The following is a 24,782-nucleotide window of genomic DNA, read 5'->3' as shown; positions in this document are numbered from 1 at the left end:
CTTGATTGCTCTGGTTGCAAACTATGCTGGAGGATTTGTTGGCGGTTAAATCGGGTCTCGGGCCAGCGTGTCTTCCTTGACGACTGAGAGGTGTTTTTCTTCCTTCCACCTTCTCCAGAATGACATAGTTGCCGAGGGAACATTGATAACCGTGCCAGTGCTCAGGGGGGCTGTATTTTTGGAATGAGCGCTTCGGTGGTTACTGCATTTAGCAGAGGAACAGATACTTCACGCTACAAGAGAGGTACAAATGCCAGGAAAAACGAGCCTGTGCATCAGCCAGCTGAACTTGCTGGGGTCTTCCCAGTGTTGTCAGCGAGCCAATTGAGCCGAATACTCAGCTGAACAGCTGCCCGCTGCCCTCCTGGGATTCGTATAATTTAATCCTAAATTTGTTCTTTTCACCTTTCTTCAAAAAGCTTGAGTGTAAACGGTCACCAACCCGTACAAATGGAACAGATCTCCAAAATCTTGTCTTGGTGGGAGACTAAGATAATTCCATTTATGAATGTTTAATGTGGTTCTAATATTAGTGCCGTAGTTGCAAGTCCAGCCCTGCAGTGGTTGTTTGCTGGTGGGGTGAGGGCAGGAGTGACCTCGAGTGCCGTCAGTGAGCTTCCAGCTTGGGAACAGCTTGTGCGTTTCTCAGCAGGACTCGCTGCAGAAATGTTCACTTTATGCTGTTGTGTTCTTGCATATGTTGGGAGTCGTAACTCGTTTACTTAAAATAGAGATCATCAAGAGTCATAATTAAAATGTGAGAGCTCTTCATATCCTGTTTTCAGCAACCTTTCTCATCACCAACTGCCAGATGGAGTTTAGGTTGATCCCTCTTCTCCTGGAAGCACCCAGTTAAAATATTTGTAAATGTAATTGAATGTTTACAGCTACAGTAAATAATTAAAACCTTATCAATCCAAAGAGGAGCGCTTGGCTTGCAAGACTCCTTCTCAATAGCTGCATGCAAAAATTGTCACCTCACAGTTTGATTTGGTGGTTGTTTCCTAAGGGTGTGTCTTGGATGGGTGGATGGTTGGTTGACCTGTAACAGATTTTTCCCATTTCTGTGTATTTGGTACGTGCATCCTTGTTTGATAGATTGAGCCCAGGTCTTGGTCAGGAGGTGCCTTTCCTCTGGCACAGGGGGATCCAACCTTCCCCACACCTAAAAGCCCCAGACCCCATGTCCATGCTGGAAGGGAGAGATTGCTTCCCCTGGTGGGCCTTTGTGGTAGAAGCATGAGAGAGGAGGGGAAAAAAAATAAACGACTGAAGGAGAATAACCTTGTTTGACTTTCAGTAGCTGGCTCGGGAACAGAAACTTCAGAGGGGGGAGGAGGTGAGTGCATTTAAACCAAACCCAAACACGGCCTCTTCATGCCTACGTGCTGGGTCCCCCGTGTCTCTCAAGGAACTGGTGAGACTTCCCCGTTCCCATGAAGGTTCCTCAGATGAGTCCGGCATTTATCAAATGTAAAAATTCTTCTAATGTTTTTTCTTCTTTTCCTTGCTTCATAAGAGCCTTGTAAAACGCTGTTATTTAAGGCTTCCTTCTGTGATTAATAATGGCATGTAAATGTTTACATTTTGACGGATGTCAGCTTAGGTAGAAAGAGCTGCTCAAGTGGGAGAAGTTGTTGCCGAAGGTATTAATCTTGGGTTCTCAAGATTAGGTGGTTCTCGTTACTTTCTCCTCTCGTTTGGAGAAAAATCAAAACCACGACGTGCATCATGCATTGAGTTTTGTGGCACAGAAGTAGCGTATTCTCTTGTCTTTCAAGGCAAGACTTTCAAGTCTTTTAAATCGGGCTGTGTGGCACCGAAATTGCTGCGAGAGGCTTCCTGCTGAAAATAAATCAAGACCCTTTCACTTCAGCAGGAGGTTTTGATTTTGGAGATTCCTGACAGGTTCCTGATGGAAAGGTGCTAAGGCGTTTGGTGATGTTGATGGAACATGGGATTCCAGAGCGTTACTGCAGTTTTATTTGTCTCCCGACGGTGGTTTCCTGTTTGTTCTTGCTCATTAAATGCCTTGATGTTCATACCTCAAGCCACCGAGAGCATCTGCAGTTTCCTAGGGAAGAATGCTCTCGTGTTGTTACTTACAAAATTGCATTTTGTTATTGTAAGTTGTATTGTTAATCCCTCCCTTTTTAATTGTTGAACATGGATTTAAGTTCCACTACAGACTCTTGGTTCTTTTATTCCATGTCTTTGATAAGCATTGTATCAGTCATCTTTGTTCTTTCTTGGTATCCCTTGTTCTGCTGGGATGAGGATGGTGGCAGTTAGGTGGGTCTGAATTGATGTTCCACAACCGAGGCATTCCAGGGAGCGCGTTCCTCAGGTGGGCCGTGCTGCCCTTCCTCCTCCGGTGAGGAGACCATCCGCTGCTTTGACGGTGCTGCTGCCATCTCGGTTGTGCTCTTGCTTAAATCATTCCTTTGCAGAATCTCTGCTGTTTCAGAGACCAGCGTGCGTTACTTTGCCTGCGTGTAATTCCGCGTTCTATTGTCAGCCCGGTTATACGGCTTTGCAGATTTTCAGGGGCTGGTCTGCACTAGCTGCAGGTGATTATCTAAAGTAAACAGCCAGTTAGCGTACAGCAGAGCTTCTGCAGGGTTCTCTTCTATAGGAGACAAAAATAGACCAAAAAGCGGGTGTATCCCCTTACCTGGCTTTAGCTGTTACACCGTGAGTGTCACCTGCCTGTTTTTATACCTCCAATACTTTCTGAGGGTACACGGGTTCTCTAGACTCCTTTCATGTCCACATTCGCTATCTTTAAACGGCTCTTGCTGGACTGTGTAGCGATGGTTTCCCATTTCTTTGCTAGTTCACGTGGAGTGGTACTAAGCAAGTGATACGCTGCCGGCAGCTTCTCTCCTTCAGCGGCTTCGGTCTCCATTTCCTCAGGCAGCCAGCTGCGCCTACGAGGAGGATCCCCATCGCCGGCACCGTTACCTTTGGCTGCGTCTCCTTCAGCCCTAACGGGAGATGGTCCCTTCTCCAGCACGACCGTCAGGAGGCGAGTGCCCCATTTCACAGGGACAGAGGAGAAAACCTTTTTTTTTTTTTTTTTTTTTTTTTTCCTACAGGCACTCAGCCCCAGTGTCTGCTCGCAGCTGGGCAGGAGGATCACGTACCAGGGTTGCTCGGCCCCGTGTGCTTTCTGTCGCAGTCTGGTCCCTTACTACGTCTCTCCTTGGCCAGGAGGGTCTCGCACAAGTAGAGAGGGCAAAGTACCTGACCAGGAACTCAATTTACCCCCTGGCAGAGAAGGCAATTCAAGGTTTGGTGGTTTGTTTGTTTTTTTTTTTTTTTAAGACCTCCTGTACAGCTTGGTCCCTGAATTTTGAGGTTCAAATACCACTTTGCACCTGAGAATTTTCTTTCCTGGAAACAAAGTATTCCTGGATGCGTTTTATGGGCTCCAGCAAGTTTCCTTCCGTACTTTTGCCCTACCAGGGGATGGATTACCAGCGCATGTAAGTCTTAAGTCTGAGATTCACATGCCTGACAAAGGAAAGGGGTGATGGAACGTGGCAGCCGGAAGGAGAGCCAGGTATCTTAAATGTACATTAACAAGGGCTAAAATATGGTGATTTATTGCCAAACCTATTTGGCGGCCTCTTTCCAGTTTAGGCTTGTTGGTTATCAGATACTCGCTACATGTGAATGTAAAATGAAGTATCATACTTTGACAGTTCTTAGCTGGTTGATTCCAGGAAGGATTTCTATGCTTCATTGCTGAAGGCACAGTTCTGTGCATGGGCTTCTCTTGGAGCTGCCACAGATGCCACCGTGAAGCTGTTTAAAGAAGAGCAGCAGCAGCGACTGTTTCCATCTGCAGCACGCTCGGGGCAGCTCAGCGTTTCCCTGGCAGGGACCGGCTCTGCTTCCAGGTGATCTCAGCCCCCTCTGCCGTCTCGGGGGGCTCCGTTGCCTGCGATCCCTGGGGAAAGGAACCCATCAGCTGAAAGCCCCGTCCGTCCCTGCAGCTCTGAGACAGTTACACTGTATCTAGTGTAGTCTGAAGCTTTCTGCGATTCACTCCTTTAGCGAAAACAGGGAGGTCTAAGCATTTGCTGATCCAGATGAGAGCAAACACCTAGCGGAGGTCACGTTCCGAGCCTACAGCTACCAGCAGTGACGCTCGTGACAGCGATCTCGGGAGCATTGCTCGTTTGTGGTATTGGTGCCACAGCGACCGCTGGGTAAACGAGGTGATGGTTTCTGCGGGGTGATCCTAAAGCCCTCCCAACTCTCTGCTGAAAATACTTTCCCGTTTCAAGGAAATGACTGTTTTGTTTGTGTTAAGAGTCAGGAATGGGAAATGACGTGAACACTTAACTGTTTTTCCGGGTGTTTTTAAGGGGAGGCAGATTCAGTGTCTCAGGTGTTATTTCCAAAGGCTTTCAGTGTTTTCCATAACCCTGTTAAGCGCTAGAGGGGTGTGTGTACATATATATATATACATGCATCAGAAAATATAAATCTTGCATATCCACCTAGTAAAATTTTACTGGTGTCTCCCTGTGAGCGTGTGGTAACGCGATTTGATACATTCCCCCTCCCAGTGCTGAACCAAAACTCTCCTCAGGTCTTGTTTTCCCACTGCTGGAATAAATCTGCGATGATAGTGTGTGCGCTGTAATCTCCCTGAAGTAGAAAGAAGTCAAAATTGACGTCTGTCACGCTGATTTTGCCCAAGCACCAGTTTTATCTGCATCTGCTGCGTTCCGCTGCGCGTTTCATCTTTGTTATCGGTGCGCCGCTCCTCGCTTGCCCTTGAAAAAGGAATGGGCCGATGTTTTAGGTGCTGATAACTTTTTGTTACTGATTTCTTTGGTCAAGGTGGTTTTTTTTTAAACAAATCGCTGCTCTTTAAGTCCCTTGACACCAAGCGCTGGGGACGGGGGGGTGGTCTCTGCTGTCTTGTCTCTCTCCCCACAAGCCATGCGTGGGCCGTGTCCTGTGGGACGAAGGCGTTGAGATTTGGGCTGTAGTGACACAGTTCCTGGACGGGGGAATTTCTCGCTTCTGGGCTGCTGCAAGGGCCGGGCAAAACACAGTCCTGGCCCACGGCTGGAACTCCAGGATATGGGGGGGAAAAAAGGTTTGTGGGGTTGTTTGGGCTTTTTTAGTTTTAAGACACTGTCTTTGCGTTAAGGCCTGCTAACATAAAACTGTGGGTATTGTAATACGTAACAGCCAGGGTTGTACCCCGTGGCGGTTTTATCTCCCTGACTTGTGTTCCATTCCCTCGCCCTCCCTCAAGAGGCAGCAGGTTCACCCACCTCAGGAAAACAGGAATTAACAGCGCGGGTACTAAAGAACGAGAGAGAAGGTCTGAGCCCGCAGCTCCGCCGGGGCAGGAAAACACTCGGGGATTGTCACTGGAGGCACCCAGGTCTCAAACCAGGAACGCTTATTTATTTTTTTTTTTACAAATGTTAATGTTTGACTGTTTATCATCTGACGTTGAGAGATGACACAATCTCAGTTCTTCTGAGAATCCGACTAAAGTAACATTTTATTGCCCTAGAGAGACTTACTTAGTTGTTTTTTATACGTAAGAAAAAACGTACAGTGATTAACAACTTAAATTCAACCTTTCTCCTTTTTTCTTTTCTTTTTTTAAACACCACTCCTTGCTGCGTGGTTTCTTTGTACTTCCATGCATAAACAGAAAAGTGACCCATAACATGCAGGGAGAAAGAAAGTTTAATTTCCAAAATGTTTTTTATATAGATCAGAGCATATTCCAGAGCCTTATAAAGATTTGTGTACGAATCAAACGCAGTAATAGTGGCCCTTCAGTAGAAATATTTTTAAACTCAACATCCCAACAATGAAATGCCAAGTGAAGGGAAAGAGTTGTTATACGAAACAAGATAAACGTTCACCTCGAATATAAAACTGGCATTTGAGGAAGAGTTTCTGCTACGCAAGAAATCCCTTCTCTTGGCTGGGGGGGAAGGGAAGGTGTAGGGGAACACCGTTGTTGCTATACTTAGTTTAGTCTCTAAAATAGAAAAAAAAGCAGGATTTTATATTAGTGTGCAGCGTGAATTCAACTTCTGTTAAAGCCACGTAATTCACATATTGCATGCATCCCTAAGAAAGGAAAGGATCTGATGATTACAGAACTTCTTTTTATTGTCTGCAACTGGGATACAAAACGGCTGTTGCAGAAATTCTTTCCCCAGGTAAGAAAATGAGCACTCAACCATAGCTTTGTAATGAAGGAAGGAATGGGAGAATTACTTCTTCACCTAAAATTCATGGTTTATTTCATAGTTTCACTGGTGGAGTCTTTCATTTTTCTTCACTGATTAGTCACGACTCTCCGCCTTGCGGTGGGGATACAGAAGTGTTATGCACCGGCCCCGGCACGTACAACCACAACCCGACTGAAGGTTTTACATAAGACAAGTTTTGCTTTTATAGTGATCACGCACTGATGTGAACGTAAGACTAAAAATAACAAATGTTGCTTTAATAAGGACTTTTTTACAGTAGGCGTAGATATAAAAGTGTTTGGTTTGTTTTGTTTTCAAATTATTTTCACAGGTATCACTGAACATTTCATAGCTGTCTGTTACAGAAGCACCCAAAAGTGCTTTGAGTCTTTCATTTATTATACATAGTTAAAATATATTACACTTCTGAAGGTATCTTAAATCACTGAACGGTTTTGCTAGCGTCTTAATGAGCCAAATGGGAGTAAAAGGCAGTCCACATTCATGATGTGAATATACAGTAAGGTGTTTGCCATCCTATGCACTCATTGCTCATGTTCTCAAAATAACCATGGTGATGAGACCTGAAAGACAAGAATTAAGAACTAAACGCTTCAATTTCACCGAATGAAACATTTAAAAACGAAGAAAAGACACTTTACCCTGTCACAGGCCAGAAAATAAGGTAGAAGGGCATAAATACATGCAGAGTGAGTTTATATATGCACTTCAACAGTGGAAGTATTGCTCTGAGTTTTGATGTAGTCAAAATCTGTGTAAAAAAAAAAAAAATGACAGTGAAGTGCAGTGTATCTAGTAACTACAGAAGCTGTAAATACTCCAAGCAGTTACCGATCTCACCGCTGGAAAACCTCGACATCGGGACTTTGACGGGGGTAAGTGTGACATTAGCACAAGAGCCACCGGTTTCCAGGGGGCCGAGTTCTGGGCAGCGCAGTTCCGACGCTGCACCGTCAGTCAGGCCCAGCAGCTGAGGGCTCCGAGGCACTTCTGCTTCTGCTCTGGGCAGAATAACTGACCGAAGCCTAGTTTTAGACAAAGATTTAAACTTCCTTGTCCATCCACATAGGGAGCTTTCTACAGACTGGGTGTTGTGACCTCTATAGAGGGAGGAAAAAAAAAGCCAGAACCGCACTGACAGAGGTTAAAAACAATTAAAACCAGATGAAAGTAGGAAATATGGGGCTAATAAACCTCCTCACGGCACACTGAAAGGTTCACTTTAATTACATGCAGACACCAGAAAAAGTACAAACCTGCAAGTTCTTAGCCCTGAGTTATGCTGCACAAGGCAGAGAGGGATATGGAAAAACATTCGGGCTCCTTCAATTCCAACCTTACGTAACATCAGAATAGTAATTTCTCAGTTCTTAGGCAAGCTGACTTTCTTGCAGGCTCAGGCGCCGCTCACGGAACAGCCTTTCCCTGCAGAGAGCTCAGCTAAAGCCTACAGAGCTCAGCACAAATAAACTAACTTCTGAGACTGTTTTACTACCCTGCCACTACACACTGATTTAACTTATTCCTTTTATAAGATTTTGAGGATAGAAGGGTGACAGAAGAGAGCTGTAATGCTGCCTTTCATTAGACAAGCAATTTATCCATTAAAGAGGAATTATAGTTCAGCTATTTCTTAAGGGCTGTATTAGTTTAGACAATCAGTGCTACCCGAACTGCTGCAGGCCTTAGCTTGGATTATCTCAATCATCGCAGAGTGAGAACAGAAGCTTCTGGAAGGTGCTACAGGACAGCCTATACCACATGTATAGGCAATAATAAAGAAATAAATAATAATAAAGTAAATACTTCTCAGATGTTGTACAGCCCAGCTGGTGTGGTATTAACCTCCCTTTTCAATTAAATGCGACACAATCCACTTGTACTGTGTTGTGAACGAAAGTGGTTTCATCTCCTCAAGGGCAAGTAACTCTAGATGAGCAAGTTATATACAGAAGAATCACAGAATGTGTTGGGTTGGAAGGGACCTCTAAAGGTCACCTAGTCCAGCCCCCCTGCAGGAAGCAGGGACATCTTCAACTAGATCAGAATCTTCTCACGAACACTAAAAACGCGCTACCAAAGGAATCAAAGACTGTAAGGACTTCATAGTGAATCTAGAAACAGGTAAGCTGTTGCAGATGTATGAAGTCAAATGGTTTAATACGATAGCTGGCACCAGCGGACACTGGAGTCATTTTCAAAACTAGAGCTAAAGAGAAAGCGAGGATTGCTGCAGGGTCCTCATCAGAAAATACACCACCAGGGGCTCAGGCAAAGACGTGGGCTTCTGGTTAGCAACAAGGGAGTTTTCAAACCGTTCCAGCCCAGTCGACTGAGCGTGCGCATTAACCACCAAGAACTCGCATCTTTTCCCATCACTACCTCACCTCTAGCTATCAGTTTGAAGCTGCCTAGCTCCTTTCCTTTAAATCCTCATTTCTGCCAGGTAGCGGGACAGGAGAAGTGAGTTTAGAGTGACTGCTCTTCAAATCTGAAACAGTTTAGAAAGACAGTCATAACAAATGAAGTGTGCAACTTATCTTACGCTTGCTAATTTAGGAGCAAGTTACAAATCAGGAAGGATTGTGGAGGGTAGTGGTCTCTCAGGAGGGTTTACAACAACTCATTTCTGCACATTTCAACTGCTTATCAACAAGGTAGTGAATGGAGCCTTTTGGACCAGCTCATCTGGGCTGGAGAGAGAAATAAAATAACAGAAAAGATCCAGGTTCTGCAATTGAGTAACCCTCTATTTCAATCTAAGAATAAGAAACAGCACATTCCATTCAGTTTTACTGGCAGATGACTACAGTTGGCCAGTCATCAAATAAATTAACGTGTAGGGGCCTGTATGTAATAAATATCAACTATATCTGGTCTAAAATACTTAACAGTAACTAATTTACCCCGATATCACTATGGCTGCAAGTTCAAACATAAGTGGAGATGCAAAACAAAATGTAACGCGGTGCTTTGTCTCCATCAAGTTTCCTGCAGCCCCTGGCAAACACAGGAGAAGTTTCCCCAAATGGCAGACGTTGCAAGAGAACATTTACAAAATGCAAAATACTTACCTAAAACATAAGCAGCTACTAACTTTTGATTCACACTTAAGTGGAGGTAGAGAGGCACCAGGGATTCCATTTCCCCCAATGTAGGTAGCATTAGTGCTGCAATACACACTATTCCTAGGAAGACTGTTAGTAAACTAGGTCCCGACGAGGCAGTTCTGTTTTCTGAAAAACAAGATGGTATGGACTGTAAGGAATATCTACCCAATCCAAGCGGTACGTATTCTGCAAAAGTGTTTGCGGTGCATTGGAGCTGCAATATTCTGAGATTTTCTTTTCCCTTTGGAGTTTGGAGGGGGTGGAAAACACATCTTAAACCCACCCTCCCAAATCTTCCGCGTTTCACGGCGGGGAAGGCTGCTCCCTGTTCCATGTTCCATGCTGGAACTTGTTTTCACAAGACTTCCCAAACCCCTCCCTCCTGGAGGAAGGGAGCCTGCCAGGCCCAGCAGCTATATATACACACTCCCGACAGCTGGATGTTTCAGCAACACTTGAGGTTTCACCATGCATCCCGACTCCATTCCTTGAGATGTTCCTTCAGTGATTGGTAATCAATTAGGAAAGAGCGCTTAAAGGAGCTGCACAGGCAGCTAACTCTGCGTCCACCCCCACAACAAACCTTGGCTACAGCAAGAGCATAGGTTCTTGGGCCAGATGCATTCTCCTCCTTTCTATAGAGGATTCAGGTGTTGACAGAACCACTTTATGTGCCACAAATTAGAAATATTTGAATTTTTCTTTAAAAACGGTGAGAGCGAACCATTCTGACAGTCCAGTGTCACCAGAATAAGGAAATGCAAACTATAGATGAACTGACCTTTGCACTCTTTGTTACACTGTGGTTTAACAGCTGGAACCTACTCAGAGGCACACTGTGTCATCTTGGAAAAGAGCTCTTAACGTGTTACTTGGATACCTCTAGCCAAATTCTTAAGAGCCATTGGCAATTAGCCAATGTTTTTATCCAGTTTTTCTATCCCCAGTGATTAGCAATACGTGTCCTATTTTAATTCCATAAATCTGTCATTTCTAGGTGACAGGTTATATGCCAAGACTGCAGTTGTTTTGTTTGCTGTTTTTCTGTAAGCGAGTAACGTGACGTAGTCAATAAGGTTTTTAAGCATTTGGATTAAGACCAGGATCTGATTGTTCAGGATGGTTCAAACCCTTTGCACCAAAACAACTATCATTGTAACATCTTGTCCTGTGAGCCCAGAGACCTCGTAGGTTTGCTTTAACCACATATCCTACTAATACCCATCTTGAGGGGTTTGGTTGTTTTTTTAGTAAAAGGTGTTTCACCAGCCAACAAACTAGGTGTAAATAGTGAAACGGTTTGGTTTTAACAAAAGGAACACTCTTCAAGCAGGTTCATCTATTTTCTGGAATTAATTTTTGTTCTTGTCATGAAAAATCAACCAGTGACAAGAATATTACAGTATAAATCAGTAAAAGTAACAAGACGACAGACCGTCAAGTCAAGAATCAGTTCCGGTAAAACTTCATACTTTTTATAAAGTCTCCCCCCACCACTTCAATTTTAACTGTTCAGTCCAGGTTTTGCCCAAGATTGTTGATTCACTTCCTCACGTATGAAACGTACAAAGAGTTTTCAGCTAGAAACCGTGCTTTTCTGTATGGGTGAGACAGACAAAGGCGATGGCGCAGAACAAGGAGCACTTTAGAAGATGTTTTGGCAATATTTCCTGCTCATCAGGAAATGGAAGATTAGGGGTTTGGAACAAACTCAGAAGGGGCATATGTTCTGAAAGAGCCCAAGGGAAAAAAATAACTACCATCCTTTTGCAGATAAATTCCCCTTGGCTGCAACAGAACTTCTGCACCAGAGAAATAGAGGATGTACTCTCTAAGGTATGACATGCAAACCTGGGGCAGCAAAGGGTCTCAATTCATCCAGACAGCGTAAGCCGAATAGCCATACTTTGGGTTCTTGGGCACTATCATTCCCCAGCGAGAAAGACAGCAGCCTTACAGGTAAGTAAAAAGAATTATTTTAAAATTTATTTTAGTCTAGGCTTTCTAGTCACTTCAGCTATTCATAACCCATTCAGAAGACAGAAGGGGTAAAAGATTTCAGCTACCTGGTTGACACAAAGTCTGCTCAAAAAAGACACTTTCAGCCAGGTGTTCTTTTATTCGTTTTTCTTCCTCTTCCTTTTGTTGTTGTTGTTCCTTTGCAGATGGAAGTAGTGTAGCAATAATCTCCTTTTTCCCTAATGCTTTCCTCTGGCTCTGCTCAGACACTTGTAGACGGAATTTATCTATCACGCCATAGTAAGAAGCCCGAACATCTCTGTGACGAATCACACTGCAGAGGAAAACAAGGTTTTCAAACAGAGGAACTAATAAAAAGCACGTCTCCTGCGGAATTACACCCTGCATCCCGATGTTTCCCCTCCTTCCCCATACGCTGCCATAGCACAGACCCCCATTCCCTCCTCCATCACTCAATGTTCTTGAAGATTTGATCTTGCCTTCTCTTTCCTCTCCCTAAGTTCGCTCTGGTTCTCAAATATATCTGCTCCCATTGGCTGGCCAAAAAGAACAGTTAATTATTTATCTCCATAATACCTTTGCCTCAATCTGAGGCCTAGCTGCCAATTTGCACGAAACATCAATCATCTGAAAGATGCCTCCTCCTTTATCCCTGTTGTTTGATGCTGGCCAATGATTTTTTTAAAAAAAGTACGGGGGGACTGGAGTGGACAGGGAAGGAAAGAAGTAAGACTGCTGAATACCTGGAGAGACGATGGCGAAAGTCTAGCTGCTTGAGAAAACCAAGCCCAGAGCTTTACAATTATACTCCCTCAGAAGCAAAACTCATTCCCTCTACATTCAAGAGTCAGCTAGATGTAAAGGGATCTTCAAAATCAGAAGCCCACCATTAAGAGCACGTAGCAGCGCAGTAATGACAACTACGTATCCACATAAACGTTTCTCACCTGCCTTTCAGTGAGTAAATCTGGACATCAACAGCAGAGCTCCGGCAGAGCTCTGCTCATCAATCTAGCTACCTCGAGCGCGTTTCATAGCCTGCACTGAAATGCACGATGCCGCAGAGGCTTCACCAGCTACCAAGAGCCGGGGCGGGTGTAGCTACACAAGCTGCAACCACAACTCGGACTGCAGCGGAGGCATATTCCCTGAATTACAGCTCGAGACTCGGTTATTTTCTTGGTAAGCCTTCTCACTGACCAGCAACCGCTCTGTTGCTCCACTGTTTTGAATACGTCGGCCAAGATGGCTTCAACAGCAAACCAGGGTGATAGCTGCTGCATTCCTTCTATTTTTATGTCATTTCATGGGGAAAATTGTACGTGGGACCTACAAAAGGCAGTTTTAAAATAACACTGATGAAAGGCAATAGAGACCTCTGAGCAGCTAAACTGCCTCCTCTCTGCATTCATCATTCATTATGAAAATACGTCCCTAGCATTAAAAATGCTGTAACATTTAGGTTTTGAAGTTGTAGGCTCTTAGGGATAATATGGATTAATTATTTTTCCAAATTGGAAACTTTTTTTTGTGAAAGGTAAGGTAACATTTCTAAGGTAACAATAGCTAATCTGAAAAAATACCTACATATAACTGATTTGGCTTCAAGAAGGTTGCCATCTCCTGAGGGGAAAAAAAAAAAATGATTCTACCCTTAGTAACACAGGATAGCAGCCTTAAAATTGCTTCAAGAAACCTATCTTTGTGATAATATATACATTAAACTGCTGCAAGAAACAGATTTTTGCGTTTCAGTCTTCATTTAAAGGAACTATATCACACCAAGGTACCTACAAACATTAACACATAGCCAGTGCTTGTAACTGCTGTCTAGTCTGAATAGACTATTCAACAAGGAAACAGAGACCAAGTCATCCCCCAAGAGAGAAGCCTGCAGGAACGTACATAGTGTTACGTCACGTCCGCGGCAAAAGAGTGTGCTTATGACAGGCTTTCAGCAAGCTGAGTGTTGGCTGGGCAACTGCCTTCACGGAAACAAAAGGCTTTACCCCCCCCCCCGCCCCATCCTAATTCATACAAGTCTCAGCACATCAGAACAACAGATTCAAGCCTTTATTTCTTCCCTTAACGCTTCCTTTTAAATTTTTGTGTCTACTCTTAGTATCAACCTAAGCAGAATCTTTACATAACGCTGTGCTATGAGAACACGCGTCTGCTGCCAAGCAAAGAGATGTTTTCTGCAGACCCTTATAAACAGATACATTCTCCTGTTTCTTTTTCGAGACCATTGCATAATTGGAAGCTCTGTAGAATATCTGTTTATCTGGCAAACGGCCATACTTGCATAGTACTGCTCATATCCTAGCAGTAAACACTGCCCTTAGACAGCAACTACTGGAACGGGATGGGGGTTTTGTTGCACAAAAAAATCCCTTGGAAACATGCATATGCCTTATTTTCCTTTATTTAATAAAAGACATTTGTTTAAGATGAACTAGATGTAATCATGCTTGTGTACATGTCTGCTAAAGACAGGAATAGCACACTGATACACGGGTATATCCTGACCTGTTTTGTTCCATTTTTAGGATTGTTGCCCCTGCCCACTGAAAATTCTAGTTCCATGTTTTAAAATTCCTTTCTATTTGGTGAGCCCTTGGAATTTTCCAAATTACACCTGAGGAGAACAGTCTACAGGAAAGAGCCGTTCCCCAAGCACCGTATTATTTATCTGACAAAAGAGGGATCATTCAAGAGCAAGGTTTTTTGCATACGGCCATTTTTTAGCCAGAGATCCCAAAAGGTGTTTTACAGTTTGCGAATTTCTAGTCAGAAAGCTCAGTCTGCTCTTTTACGTACTTCATACTTTCTTTAGCTATATCTGTACATCAGCACAGAAATAAGGTGGCAAATGGAAGACGAAAAAGCTGGTTTAGCTTATATACCTACTCTACTTTGAGCTACAGCAGCCTACACACCTTATACATTATTGTGGTCACTTAACTGGCCTTCATCTTTTCTCTGGGCTGGGAGCTGCCAGGAGAAACAGGTAAAGGGGAAGCAGAGAGATCTGAGAACGAGAGAGGCGGGGGGGGGGTGAAAGGTAGGCAAAAGTACCTTCATTAAACATGGCCCGGGAAAGTGCGCTCAGCAGAACTGCATGCATTTTCATTTTGCCCATCTGCAAACAAATATTTCTCACTAAGAAATCCCAACCCTGGAGGTCTTGCTTTTCTTGTTAGAAATAATAAAAAAGTACTCAGAGGAGGCTCATATTACCCTCACTGCTGATTTACAAACCATACCACAGGATGCATTTACTACCATTTCATTTATGCCTCAAAGCAAAATTAAAGGAGGAAATATCTCCAATATTGGAGCATCTCTGCCCTAGAGTGAAAGAATAGCAAAGATCAGATGGCCACAAGCATGTAAGAGATTAGGAAAATATCGTTAACTTTACCCAACTTAGTTTATACTACGTCCACTGTCATTTACTACGTCTTAAATACTAAATAAGTTAAGGTGATCAAGTATCATACATTTGAAAACCAAACCAAACCAACAGCTTTTACTTACATATCAACACAGCACTGAGGCTTCACAGAACCAGTAGCATCAACCACCGCATATTTATTTGGAGTTGTACAAAGAACTGCAACAAAAAGGGCAACAGTGGTAACAAATCACGAATTAATACCTCACCAACTTCATCAACAGATGCATGTAAAGACATGAGTTTGGTTTTGTCACAAATATGATTTCTTACAGGAATTATAATTGGACTGTTCAAGATCACCAACTAACCCTTAAATAGAACTTAACCTAGGAAACCCACCTTTGAATTTTAAGGCAAACTCATAGGGGTTATATAGAGTCAACACCTGCTTGTGTGTTGACTGGTCATCTGCATAAAATATAAGTTCTGTAGGAAAAACAAAAACAGGAAGATTTCCTTCCACTAACTCTGGCTGTCTTTTTTGTTGCTGCATTGGCACTGAATCCTCCTTGCTGCTTCTTGTGTTCTTATGAGTTTGTATCCTCAGAGACTTCAGATTTTGAATCGTTTAAGAATTCCAAAGCATTTTGGCAATTCTAAAGGAAAAAAGGGGAAAAAAAAAGAGAAAAAGCAAGAAGATTATTTCCATAAGTCTATACTAAACTGAGGCAGTCAACAAAGGTGTAAAAATATAGAACTTGAAGATTGGTTATGAATCTACCTTTACTTAAGTTCCTTCAAAAATACAGAAATAGAAAAAAGATATTTGCATTGGGTTTCCAGCTATTTATCAAACTGCTGTAGAATAAACGGATAAGCACTTCTTCACTGTATCGCGGCAGCATTTTGGGGTCCCGGTCCATGACAAACGCTGCTTATGCTGGCTCTTTGCAACACAAACCAACCACCACCAAAGATATCCCATCCCTGCCTCAGAACACTAACACTTGTGAAAAACCAGAGCAGAACTAAGGAAACACAAAGCCAAAAGGCAGCAGTAGTCACCGTTTAGGCAGGAATCTCTCTGCAGTGGTGACCTTCCCGGATGAGGTCTAACAACTCAGGTATCTGCTCACATAGGCACTGAGGTATGTCAAATCCAGGGATTCAGAACAAAAGAATGGGGAACAGCTTCATGCCTTGTTTAAACTCAACTCTCATTACAATTGCATGGTAGTTACAGGCAACGAATTGAAAAATAACTGGGATGAATAATACCAAACAGATCTGGGATTTACTATTTGATTAAAAAATAAGCCAGGTTTTCTACCACCGCTGTCTCTAACCCAAGTATAACCATCGTAACTCTCCCTCTGCCACTCCCACAGTTTTGTTTTATTTTGAGTGACATTCCAGAACTAAAACCAGAACCCATGACCCGATCAAGCAACAATCCCAAACGTATTTCATAAAATAAAATTAAGGCCAGACTCCTCAGCACACATACCGCTGGCTTTACACACCACAGACAGAACAAAGTGAAACAGCTACATATATTTCCTCCTCAAGAGCGCCGTGTTTTACTGTAGCTCCCATAGGTTAATTAGCAAACTGAAGGTCTCCTTTGAGGCTTAACTTTATTCTATAGTACAAAATATTAAAAGAACAGAAAGTTCCTATTGACTCATTAGCTGTAATTTCCACTTCCAATGAAGCTTTATAAAACAACATCCATTTCAGCTGTTCTCCAGTCCAATAAACTGATCTGGTTGCACCTTATGAAGTTTAGTTTCTGAACTTCCCAGCAGCGGACAGCCCTGGCATTATGAACAATCAAAACCAAATGCTTATTTTTGCATTCTAAACGTCATGACGTTCACATTTCCAAGCACCAGATACATGTTTCATACTTGGAACATGACACGAGTTTAGGTGTTTACTAGAATATATCTGTCATATCTTCAGATTTACAGGCTCTGATTCTTATTCAAAAACGAAGCTTTTAAGTATATTTAGTTTTTAAAATAGCAAATCGTCCCTGTAGAATTTAAATTCATGGCTCTTACTGGTATGTCTTTCCCCAAGATCCAGTTTCTTTTCAGAGCACAGGTTTGTTTCCACTTCACTGAAATGCTACTAATAATATTCTGAAAACAAATCCCCAATGATAGTGTTCCAAGCTGATGTTCTGCTACCTTATTAAGAAGGGTCTAGAAAAAGAAAGAGCTCTGTAAGTGGCAATTTGGGTTCCAAGCGCTTCTTAGAATTTTGGTAAATCCCTTTTGTTTCACAAGAATTAACAAAGTTCAGAAGCACTTTGTGCAGCAAGTGTACGCATTATTCCTTCAACAACTTTACGTACTATTGCCAAGCGAGATTCCCAGTTCCCTTCAAATATATTAAGACTATATGAAGAGCTAATGTGGAAAAACTGCCAGCTCACAGGAATGCAAAATAACTTCTTCTGAAACTTCGCATAGGCAGAAGATTAAGAATTTACTTTTTTCTTAACAAAAGTTAGCTCAATGCAGTATTCAGTAAACATACATACGAGAATAAAAGATTCTCATATATCTGCACTGCATGCATTAAGTGTACCAGAAATTAACGCAATCTTTGAAATTAACAAAAGGGTTTGGTTTTTTTTTTTCCTAATAAATGTTTTAAACTCCTGTACAACCAATAGGTAACTGCTGCTAGATCTTTTAAGCGACTATACTTAATGACATTTTAAAAAGATTATTTACAATAATTTGTATTATTCTGATTTTTTTTCCAAACACTGCACGTTTCATTCTAATTCCTGGCGTCATAGCACAACTCCAGTTTCTTCAGCTCAACCAGTGGCACAAATCACAACATCAGTGGAGGTATGGACCACTAAGCCTATTACCAGGCTCATTTTCCTTATGCATCCATCGAAACACAGAGCACGCTAACCTCCCAGGATTCCACAACTTGCAGATGGATAAGCCACCAATCTTCAAAGAAAAAAAGTATACCACATTTATTGTTTCCCTTTCTTATTTAACTTGGCTGGGTAAGAAGTTACCACTCAGACTGGCAGAAGTAAAACCTGGCAAACCCAGGCCTGCAGCAGCCACAGCTGACACAGCAGTGTCATTCAGGATATCAACCTCTGGATTTCTAAGCAAGCAACCAGCATCCTTTTGAGACAAGCATTTTGGCTTAAAAGTCACCTTGCTGGGATATCTCACTAAGTAATATCAGTAAAAGTACTTTTCCCAAAGACCGCATTATAAACTACACATACGCTGGGGAAATTTGATGGTTTAGCACTAATAACCGCCTACTTTTCACACAGCACTCATCAACAAGAAACTGTAAAGACTTTTACAGAGAAAATCTCTATCATCAGAACTTCTCTGCAGAGACGAGCCCTAAAGCAGCGCTCCTGTAAACGTTCAGAATAAGGCTACGCAGCCTTTGGCACCCCAGCCAGTCCATTTAAAACTTGAAAAAGTTGGCCGCCGCTCTTCTACACTGTGCACGGCAGCGCAGCGGAGTCTCACCACCACCGCTAAGCCTTGTAGTCAACAGGCACCAGGACTGTTTGCAGAACACAAAGGTAAGCACAAACAAATCCTTACAAAACTGAGATCTGTGGTCTCAAGTCTGCGCAGATGGGCTTCTCCTGGTACCGCCACCGAAACTCCCCGCAGCTGCAGGAATCTGCCAAATGTAACGCTCGTTACAGGACTGGGGCCAGAGCCGAACACCTGAACAATGCCAGCTTGCTTTCCAATGCTCTTTGAAGTCCAGTCAAACAATTGTCACTACTTTTTTTTTTTTTTTTTTTTTTTTAAGCACAATAAGGATCTTTCCCCCCTGAAGTTACTAAATATATACTGGTGGTGTCACAACAGCACACACTGATCTGCCAGCGTTTCCTTTGAAATCCCTTCCTTCATAAATCTAAGTCGACAGAGAAAAACACCAAGTGAAACGTAACTTCTCTCTAGGGTCAGAAATAACACCAATTGTGATTTGTTTTTGCTTAGCAAGTATCTGCTGAAAAAAATAAATCAAGCGAGGAAGTTTTTTGTTCCCATTTCAACTTCCAACAGCCTCATCACCGTGGCTTCTGAATGCATTTGTTGGCTGTTTTGTTTTTTTTTTACCCTAACAACTGCAAATAACTCTACAGAATGTCATCTGGTAAACACTTTATTCAGAAGATAACCTCTTTACAGTCATAGTCTCCACATTCTCCTTTTAAAAAATGTCTTAATTACAGTGTAATCTATTTTTGTTATATCTCATAATCTACCCTCTAAATCCACACAATAAGCCTTTCTACACTATAGACTCAATAAAATTGATGTCTTTTGAACGCATATTTACAAAATCATCTTACAAAATCACAAAGTCATCTTCAAAATTCCCTCCTCCTACATCAAGCACTGCAATTACTTTAAGCTACATGCAAATACAGCATACGAGCTGGGGCAGATCTGTTAACATTTTGTGTCTCCAGAAGTTGTTTTTTTTGAGGCCTTAACGTGCACTTACGCCAACCAATGTTTAAACTACCTGCAATTATTTGGGAGAGTCATCCAGCGATTAGAGCAGGGCCCCAGCAGCCAGGATGGCTGGATTCCATTATTGCTAACTCTGTCACTGACACTCCATGACCTTGAGCAAGTTGGTTAACCTCACCTCAATTTGCTAATCTATGAAGGCACATATTCTGCAAGGTATTTAAGTAGGCGGAAAGTCGCATTTAAACTGGCAGAACTACTCTGACACTTTGCAAAGCCTGGGCTGAAACATGCTACTGTTTACCTCTGTAGAGTGATGAGAAATGTAATTAGTAACTGTCTCCAGGATGCTGTAAAATGAAACAGTCTCAGAGCGTTACCTATTAGCATGGATGACAACAACACGCATAAATTTTGCTGTCAGTATCAGCATGATTTATTAGGACCACGTTATTTTCCCCCCTTATTTTTTCAAATGCTGAAAAGGTAGCAGTAACAAAAAAAAACCCCCACTAATATTCAAATGCATTCTTCAAATGCAACTAAGAGACATGCAAAAGCAGGGCAAAACAAAATAACAGCTGTGTGTTGTTTCTGACCCATTCTACTGTAATGCTCGGAAGAATCTTATGGAAGACTTTCAAGGGCACATCTGCTTTCGTCTCTATTTTCTCACTTTCAGGTTGTGTTTAACACACTAAACTGGCTGGGTTTTTTAAGCGTGTACCTTGCTCGTCAGCGCTACGCCGCCTTTCTCCCCGTCTCAGCCCGGGTTCAAACACTCGGCTGAAGCGCCAAAATGCCACAGACGAACCGAGGAAAACACTCGTTCCTCAGGGAACGCCGGGACCGAGGGCATTCCGGTGCGACCCTCAAAGCGCACCTCGGGACGGCAGAGCAGGGCAAGAACTGCACCCGCTTAATTGATCCTCTTTGTTCTCCGACGAGGAGCCGCAGAGATAAAGGCTGAGGCATCTGCGCCCTGACGGCCTCTCCCCGCAGCCCTGCCCCTGGCGATAACCCAGCCCGCCCCGGCCCGCGCTCCTTCCCCACCGCCGGCCGCCCCGCACTCACCCCGGGCCGCAGCGGGGCACGGCCCGCCCGCCCCGCTCCCCGCGGCCCAGAGCGGCCAGGCCGGGCAGGCGCCACCGGGGCCTGGCAGCGCGGCCGCCGCCCCGCTCCTCCGCACGGCCCTGCCGAGGGAAAGGCCGGCAGGCTCTGCCGGGGGAAGGCGCCGCGCTCCCCGCCAGGCCCGGCCTGTCAGGCCCCGCACTGCCCGGTAACCGCGGTGGGGGTGTCTCTCCTCCCTCCCGCCGCGCCCCGTCCCGGGGGTGTCGCTCGGCCCCCGCCGCCCCGAACTCACCCCCTCCGGGGCCGCCTATTGTCCGCCCCCCCGCCGGCCGCCCTCGCCGCAGGTAGCGTCGTCGCTATGGCTGCCGGGACGGCGGCGGACAGCTCCCCCCCCGCCGGCGGCCATCGCCAGACGTCACCGCGCCGCGCCCCGCCCCGCCGCCACACCCCGCCGCCATGTTGGCCCGGCAGGCCGTGAGGTGAGGTGCCGGGGCTGTTACCGCCATGGGGGCCGCGTTCCCCGGTGGCTGCCCCGCTCCCCGCCGGGAGGCGGCATGGGGCCCGGTCCCCGCCGGCAGCTCTAGGGCCGGGCCGGGCCGGGCTGGGGGCACCGCTGGCGCCGTGGGGAGGGGGTGAGGAGTGCCGCCGGCCTGCGCCCCCTGGGCGGCGAAGTGATGGGAGGCCCAGCGACGGGGAGCGGGGGATTCTGTGACCGGCCTGCTCTCCTCTCCTGCGGGAAGGTGTTTTTTTTAAGAGTAATTTATGTTATCTAATGGTTTCTGAGGCATAACGCCTTCCCGAAAGGGCTGGTGGGCCCGCTCATTGTAGTTGACCTTGGGGCCGCTCTGTGCCCTGGCTCGCAGGCCCCAGGCCTGGCCTCAGGTTCCCTTCAGGTTCTCTTACCCCTCTGGGGCTCCACTCGCAGAGGGTGGCCGGGCACCGACAGTCCCTGGCAGGACAGGATGCCTGGCACTCCACGTCTGAATGAGGGGTGAAGCTGGTAACAGGTACAAGGCACATTCGCGACCACCTAATCACACAGTAGCACAGCTTAAATGGCCCATGTTGTCTCTGCAAACTGTTTTTTTTTTATTTACTGAATGCGTTTTTATTAAAGTAATCTACTCATGGACTTTAACTCATTTTATGCAGTATCTGCTGTCTATCCAGAATTCCAGATTTTATGCAGTATCCACTATCTGTCCAGAGGGCTGGAGCCCCTCTGCTGTGAGGACAGGCTGAGAGAGCTGGGGGGTTTAGCCTGGAGAAGAGAAGGCTCTGAGGAGACCATCGAGTCCCTTCCAGTCCCTAAAGGGGCTCCAGGAGAGCTGGGGATGGACTCTGGATCAGGGAGGGGAGCCATAGGACGAGGGGGAACGCTTTCAAACTGAAGGATGGGAGATTTAGATGAGATCTGAGGAAGAAATTCTTGGCTGTGAGGGTGGTGAGCCCCTGGCCCAGGTTGCCCAGAGAAGCTGTGGCTGCCCCATCCCTGGAGGGGTTCAAGGCCAGGCTGGACGGGGCTTGGAGCAACCTGGTCTGGTGGGAGGTGTCCCTGCCCAGGGCAGGGGGTGGCACTGGATGAGCTTTAAGGTCCCTTCCAGCCCAAACTGTTCCATGATCTTTGTTTTTTTTGTTTCCTGACTTGGTCTTTTAAGCCCTGTATAATTAAAAAAAATAAATAAATGCAGCAGCATAATCGCCACCTAAAATCAGTCCCAATTTTAAGATTATTAATGCAGCAAAATATTTTTGTTGCAAGTCAGGTGAATAATTAAGATTTATATTAAGCCATCCAGTCAGCAGGATTGCAAAGCCTTTATCCACCAGTGAAATGAACACATTTCTATGGTGAAATAAACACAGCAGCCATTAGCATTTCACAATAACATCATGAAACAATCCGGGACAGGAAGTAATGTATTTAATCATGGAAGACATTAAATAAATTTTTTTTAAAAATTCCTTATGTAACTTAGCCAAGATGCATGTATTAACACTCATCTTTTTCCCAGTACTTCCTTCGGCAGGTCTCATAGTTGCTAGTTTCAGTCTTGCAGCCACAAATTACATAATTTTACAGTTAAATTATTATATATAGAAATTACAACCTTGTCAGAATTTCTGAAAATGCATGCAGTGAAAACTAGTAAAATACTGTTTTTGTTTCTTGACAAGTGTAAATCAGCTCATTGAATTTAACATCCATGTTTAAAAATAAACTGGAATTCTTGTTTTTAAACACTATCAGACTTCAGCCTTCAGGATACATTCAGAAAATTACTATGTTTTTACTGAGTATTAATCAAATGTAGGGTGTTTCTGGTTGTGGAAACCTGTCTCAGGAAAAGCAGCAGACATAAACATGCTTCAGAGATATTCAAATTAATGATAAACAGAATGATCGAAATAGAAAAAACATAATTTAAAATGGCTAGACTTAGAAGCACATTAATTAGACAAGTTGATATTTTCAGGTTCATCCAGCTCACTTACAAAGAAAGTTCAGAATCCATAAAAGCAGGTTTTAGGGTTCCCTTTATAAGTTTCCCAGGATTCAACTTTGTTTTTTCTGTCACGCATTTACTAGCGTTTGCATCCACTGGCCACCTGTTGAAAATTGGAAATCACACTGGTCTCCTTCCTCTTCCACCCATCTATCACTGCAGCTTGTTTCTGGGTTATTTTGTTATTTTAAAAGCCCTGTGCTAACTCCAATTAAATGTGAAAACCATTGCATGCATCTGAGTGGGAGTCATGTTTGTCTGTCCTTGTTGCTTGTGCCTGATGCCTCGGTGAGCACAAAACCCACATCCCTGACAGTTGTGCAATGATGTGCCCATGAGAGAGATTATGCCCCAGCCCAGACTTTAAGGTACGGATGTGCCATCGCTACGTAACCAGCCCTGGCACACGCAGAAATGTTACAGAGCTGTTTGATGAACGCACCGGTGCCAAGCTTTTTGGTTTGGGGCATGCACAAAGCCTGGCTCGGCACAGTCCTGCTGCTCTTCTCGCTGCCTTGCCAGTGTGGCTCTGTGCTTTACGTGGATGAAAATCTTACCGAGAGGATGTCTGTGAGCGTGCCCACGTGCCACGTGTAGGGGTAGACTCTTCTGCAGGGTGGGAGGTGGAGGCTACTGCCGTGTGTGGCGGTAACTAGAATTAGATCTGTGGGAAGTTCTCCCCTTTATCATTAGGTTATTTTGCTTTCTCCTTCTCGGGCTCCTTTATTTTTCCTGAATAATTAATTACTTCTGGGATGGGAGGCAGATTGAGGTTGCAGTCCTTGTTATGATGCTGGTAGAGCAGGGAAAAGATGAGAGGAAAAAATGTGGATGAAGAAGTCAGAAATACAAATGCAGAGGAGCAGAGACATAAAATGCAGTAGAGAATCTGCAACAAGTTAGTCAGGTCGCTTTAAGTGTGATCTGAGGTGTAAAAAAAAATCTCTTGCTGTAGCTAATGTTTGGTCCTCTGATTTTTTACCTACCTTGGAAACCACTGTGAGTTACCTAAAAGTATTGGCTAGGCTTCTGTTACATAAAGTATTGCCTCCTTGCAGCACGAAACCTGAGCCGAGGCTGCGGGTATGGAATGCTCCTGAATGACTCTATCATGGTTTTGGTTGCTGTGGTGATTATCCCTCTGTTTAAATACTTTCTGTGGGAGATTCTCAACTCGTTTAGCATGGAGAAGATTTTCTTAAGTTGTGGGAAACACAGCGTTATGCCCGACTCCTGTAATTTTCACACTTGATCAGCAAAAAATTCTGCTTTATCTGGCATGGCGTAAGGATGTTGTGTAGTACTTAGATACAGAGGGCACGGCAGTGGGGTTCTGTGTTTGCTGTAAGACTGGCACATGTGTGATAGCGGTGCGGCTGGAGGGGCTAGCTGCAAACACTCTGGGGGGGGCCTCCTGTCATGAACTGTCAGGCTGAAGCAGTTAAGACAAAATAAACTGCATTTTTACAAAGTCTGATAGGAAAAGAACTAGCGCGCAGACAGGAGAGAGCGAAACTTTTTATATATCTGAGTTTTGCCTATAGCTCTTACTGCATGTAATTGGTAATCGCAAATGTTCTTTGTGTGATATTTTGTTTTTCTTGACAGTTGCCGTCTCCATGGCACAACATGGCAGATCCTCTTTGACTTTGAAGGAACTCAGGAAATGGAGTGACGTATCTGCATTTCCATTCACGCCCGTGTTGTGTTGTTTTTATCTTGTCTTTCTGTAGACAATTATTTGAGTTTTCTTTCTAATTACTACTAATATATTAAGTCTTCATAAAAGATTTTTTTTTCCATTTTAAAAGGCTATCAAAAGAAACAAAATACTGCATTCCAGCTACCACCTTAAAGCAGCGTACATGTTCTGACTTATAATAGAAGCAGGAATTGCTCAACCTAAACTGTCCAAGCTGTTCTTGTAACTCCAATTCACCAGTAAA

At 44.1% G+C, this 24,782-nt stretch overlaps 1 protein-coding gene across 4 annotated transcripts; it reads right to left on the bottom strand.

Moving 5' to 3' along the window:
• Positions 1-5,709: 5,709 nt before the first annotated feature.
• MOSPD1 (motile sperm domain containing 1) lies at positions 5,710-20,748 on the bottom strand. 4 transcript variants are annotated; one of them, XR_010072409.1, is made up of 7 exons: positions 20,333-20,562; positions 15,156-15,412; positions 14,897-14,972; positions 11,443-11,669; positions 9,341-9,502; positions 6,908-7,017; positions 5,710-6,829 (listed from the first exon to the last, which is right to left on the bottom strand). XR_010072409.1 is itself a non-coding variant. In XM_063345402.1 (7 exons), exons 2-6 carry the CDS (start codon positions 15,307-15,309, stop codon positions 8,678-8,680), a joined length of 699 nt encoding a protein of 232 aa, XP_063201472.1. In that variant the 5' UTR covers positions 15,310-15,412; positions 20,622-20,748; the 3' UTR covers positions 5,710-6,829; positions 8,654-8,677. The 4 variants fall into 4 exon arrangements, 3 of the variants coding, with proteins under 3 accessions (XP_063201472.1, XP_063201471.1, XP_063201473.1); XM_063345402.1 differs by lacking the exons at positions 6,908-7,017; positions 20,333-20,562 and adding exons at positions 8,654-8,757; positions 20,622-20,748; XM_063345401.1 differs by lacking the exon at positions 6,908-7,017 and adding an exon at positions 8,654-8,757 and having other exon boundaries at positions 20,333-20,563.
• Between the last annotated feature and the right edge of the window lie 4,034 nt (positions 20,749-24,782).

The sequence above is a fragment of the Chroicocephalus ridibundus genome, chromosome 9 (genome assembly GCF_963924245.1).
Source record: "Chroicocephalus ridibundus chromosome 9, bChrRid1.1, whole genome shotgun sequence".
NCBI classification, from domain to species: Eukaryota; Metazoa; Chordata; class Aves; order Charadriiformes; family Laridae; genus Chroicocephalus; species Chroicocephalus ridibundus.
The sequence above is the reverse complement of the archived record's forward strand: the minus strand, read 5'-3'. Positions and strand labels throughout refer to the sequence as shown.